A 4,334-nucleotide genomic window follows, 5' to 3' on the forward strand; every position below is an offset into this window, starting at 1 on the left:
CATTGTTCAGGACTGCTCGCAGCGTGGCATTAAACAGCAGAACATAATCAATAGATTATACAGGGAGCAGAGCAAGGCAGGGGCTGCAGGAAAGGCGAAGTCCTGCTTTTTAATCTATTGTTTTGAGTTACCTGAACGGGATATTGGCCATAAATATTCATTTCAGTTCAGCTTGAGGCAAATAAAAAAAAAAAAATCTCTCATCTAAACAAATCAGGCAGTGACAGAAATCAGCACCAGGCCCCTTAGAGGCAGCATCAGTGTTGCTTTTCCAGCCTCCTCAGGGTTGCTCTGACATTCCTATCAGAGGCTGCAGAGCCAGAGCTGCCCCTGGGCAGTGCCTGAGCTGGGAGGGGTCTGCAGGGCAGAGCTGAGCCTCCAGGGCTGGGCAGGCAGTGGGGAGAAAGTGCCCCCAAGCTGTGCTGGGATATTTCAAGTCCTCTCCAAACCCAACTATTCCATGATTACTTTTTCTGCAGGTCCCCATGCCAAGACAGAAGAAATGTCCAACAGCAGCTTCATAAAGCACTTCCTCCTACTGGCACTGGCAGATACGCGGCAGCTGCAGCTCCTGCACTTCTGCCTCTTGCTGGGCGTCTCCCTGGCTGCCCTCCTGGGCAACGGCCTCATCATCAGCACCGTAGCCTGCGGCCACCACCTGCACACGCCCATGTTCTTCTTCCTGCTCAACCTGGCCCTCACTGACCTGGGCATGATCTGCACCACTGTCCCCAAAGCCATGCACAATTCCCTCTGGGACACGAGGAACATATCCTACTCAGGATGTGCCACACAGCTCTTTTTCTTTATGTTCTTCATCTCAGCAGAGTTTTCCCTTCTGACCGTCATGTGCTACGACTGCTACGTGTCCATCTGCAAACCCCTGCACTACGGGACCCTCCTGGGCAGCAGAGCTTGTGCCCACATGGCAGCAGCTGCCTGGGCCAGTGCCTTTCTCTATTCACTTCTGCACACAGCCAATACATTTTCCCTGCCCCTGTGCCACGGCAATGTCCTGGGCCAGTTCTTCTGTGAAATCCCACAGATCCTCAAGCTCTCCTGCACCAAAACCTACCTCAGAGAACTTGGGCTCCTTGCGGTCAGTGCCTGTTTAGCACTTGGCTGTTTTGTGTTCACTGTTTTCTCCTATGTGCAGATCTTCAGGGCTGTGCTGAGGATCCCCTCTGAGCAGGGACGGCACAAAGCCTTTTCCACCTGCCTTCCTCACCTGGCTGTGGTCTCCCTGTTCATCAGCACTGCAGCATTTGCCTACCTGAAGCCCCCATTCATCTCCTCCCCATCCCTGGATCTGTCAGTGACAGTTCTGTACTCGGTGGTGCCTCCAGCCCTGAACCCCCTCATCTACAGCCTAAGGAACCAGGAGCTCAAGGCTGCAGTGCAGAGACTGATCACTGGATGGTTTCAGAAACATTAAACTGCTGGCCAGTGTTTGCAAATCACTTTTAATAAAAGTAATCATTAATACTTCTTCTTGGCTTCATTTTAGAGATTCTTTACCTTTGTTTTACTTTTTTCCTATTGTCCAAAAAGAAATGTCATTTTTTGTTTCATTGGTCATTTTGTTCCTCTCCACCATGCCTGTGGCCACAGACTGTCGCAGAGAGGGGATGTGCTGTTGGTGCCTTTAAATGAAATTATGATCTCTCTCAATAAAGTTTTCTGCAGAAGACTGCAGAACTTTTCTGCCCTTTTGTTGCCTTCTGGGGAGCTGCAGCAGCAATGTCTGTGTGCAGAGCTGGGGGCAGATCAGTGCTGGCACAGCAGCTGTGCCCAGCAGCAACAGCCCTTGGTGTTGCCAGTGCTGCTGCCGTGGCCCTGCCCCGCTGCCCTGGTGGCCCTGGTGTTGCTGCAGGGCCTGAGTGATCTCGGGGCCGGGCACAGCCCTGGGGGTGGCAGTGCCGGGGCTGCAGCAGGGACAGGCCATGGGCACTGCTGGGGCAGCGCTGACGCCTCAGCCCAGGGCCTGGGGGCTCCAGGCTCCTTGCCCAGGTTCTCTCAAGAACACGCCCAGGCCAATTCTCAGCACAGAAAAGCCCCGTGAGCAGCCTCAGGCTGGCCGTGGGCAGGCTGGGGGCAAACAGCATGGCTGGGGCTCTGCAAGGGCCCTGGGGCAGACGGGAAGGAGCAGCAGAGCAGGGGCTGATCCATCCCCAGTGCGCTGCACAGCCAAGGGCAGCATCGAGAAACTGTCCTCATGGAGCTGCCAACAACATCCCCCCTCTGCAGCCCTGGCCTCTCTCCCAGCTCACACAGGTGCCCCATCCTTGCAGGCACAGACACGGCAGCACTGGCTCAGCAGCCCCTGTTTGCATTGCACACAGCAGGGGGAGCACCCCCATGCTGTTGGTGTGGGGACATGAACCTGAGGGAGCACAAATGCCATCAGCCCCTGGGGCCAGCAAGGGCTGGGGGATACCAGGGAAACCACTAAGCTTTGTCCTGGCCTCTGCAGTCAGCCAGAAAGTTTGTTCCCATCTGCTGGGAGTTTCCTGTGCCACTGCAGACGCTGTTGCTCAGAGCCAGGGCTGCCTGGCAGCCACCCCCAAACTGCCCTCAGCATTTCCTTGGCTTCACCTTTGCTTTCTTTCCTCTTCTTGATACAAATGTCTTCCCATTGCCCATCCCTGTTCCCTCCCCTGCAAACAGCCCATCTGTGTTTGCCCTTTCCTCTCTGGCCCCACTCCCCATTGCAGTTCCTGACCTGGCACCACGGGAACGTCCCTTGGGCAGCAGGATCATCCTACAAGTGCTGCAGGAATTGTCTGCAGGCTCCTGCAGTGCCTGGTGCTGCTCCCTTGCCAGAGGCACCCCAGGCCAGGGGGGCACATCTGGGCTGCTGTGTCTGGCTCTGGGGCTCCCTGTTCTGCGCAGTGAGGAGGAGCTGCAGAGGCTCTGCAGGACTGACAGGATGGGCTCTGGGGCTGGCAGGAGAAGCTGAGGGACCTGGGCTGCTGGAGCTTCTCAAGAGGAGGCCCAGGGCTCATCGTGCAACTGCTCCAAGGGTGGTTCCAGAGAATCCCAGAATCAGCAAGGGTGGAACAGGCCATGGAGATCATCAAGTCCAACCTGTGCCCTGACACTGCCTTGTCTCCCTGGGCCTCCTCTTCTCCAGGATAAACAACCCCAGCAGCTCCCTCAGCCACTCCTCACAGAACTTGTGTTCCAGACCTCTCTCGAGCCTTGTTGCCCTTCTCTGGACACGCTCCAGGCCCTCCATGTCCTTCTTAAACTCGAAGGGCCAGAACTGGACACAGCACTCGAGGTGCTGGACCAGACAGTGCCCCCAAGGACAGGGGAAGAATCCCTGCCCTGCTCCTGCTGGCCACAACATTCTGGATCCATCCCAGGAGTGATTGTTCTTTCCAGGGGGTCTCTGTAGTGGTCCCAGGTGGTCAGGGACCCCAATGTTCCCGTGGGCCTGGCTGAGCTGGCAGGACACTGAGGCTGCTGAACTTCCAGTTCCCCTTCTCACACAATGGGCACTGTGTGGTTTCCATAGGCCTGGGGTTGTGGAAAACAAGCTCCAGGTGTCAGCTCACCTGGTGGAGACAATTTATCATCTGGTAACATGAGGTGACAGGGTCGGCTATGACATCACAGAGTGGGTCATGTGAGGTCTTTGATCAGCTATGACATCACAGATTGCGTCTGTGACATCACAGATCCAACTGTGACATCACCAGTCAGAGATTTGACATCACAGAGTTGGCTGTGACATCAGACACCAGCTGTGTGACATTAGAGAATGGTCTGTGACATCATAGAGCAGCGGTCTGTGACCTCACAGAGCAGGCTGTGACATCCCAGAGGGGCTGTGTGACATCCCAGCAGGGCTGTGTCAGGTCACTGGGTTGGTCACTCTTCCCCAGCTCCCCCTCACAGCTTCTCCCAACAAGTCCAATGCTTTTCATGCCCAGCAGGGTCCCTGTCCCCCAGGATCCCCCGGCCCACCTGGAGCCACAGCCTCCACCAAAGCATGTTCCACAGGATCCACCAGCCCAGAGCCTGACAGGGGACAAGGGGCCAGGGCTGTGTGACCAGGACATCAAGGACAGGGATTATCCAGGTCACTGTGGCCTGGGTTGGGTTGCCCAGGGCAGGAAAGATGTCTGGCAGCTGGAGCAGGGTCTGGGAAGGGCCTCCAAGGTGGGGCTGGAGCCCCTGGGCTGTGAGCAGAGGCTGAGGGAGCTGGGCTGGTCCAGCCCGGAGCAGGGAAGGCTGAGGGGCTCCTCATCCCAGCCTGGCAGTGCCAGTGAGGAGGGGATGGAGAACACAAGCAGGTTTCACAGGGGGCTGGGGGAGACAAAAGCCAA

The 4,334-nt window shown here is 56.6% G+C and overlaps 1 protein-coding gene across 1 annotated transcript; it reads left to right on the plus strand.

Moving 5' to 3' along the window:
* Window positions 1–487: 487 nt before the first annotated feature.
* Window positions 488–1,435, plus strand: LOC135442038 (olfactory receptor 14J1-like). The gene has a single exon (XM_064701588.1). It carries the CDS (start codon window positions 503–505, stop codon window positions 1,433–1,435), a length of 933 nt encoding a protein of 310 aa, XP_064557658.1. The 5' UTR covers window positions 488–502.
* The last annotated feature ends 2,899 nt before the right edge of the window (window positions 1,436–4,334 follow it).

This window comes from Zonotrichia leucophrys, unplaced genomic scaffold, assembly GCF_028769735.1.
Source record: "Zonotrichia leucophrys gambelii isolate GWCS_2022_RI unplaced genomic scaffold, RI_Zleu_2.0 Scaffold_889_20118, whole genome shotgun sequence".
Lineage (NCBI taxonomy): Eukaryota > Metazoa > Chordata > Aves > Passeriformes > Passerellidae > Zonotrichia > Zonotrichia leucophrys.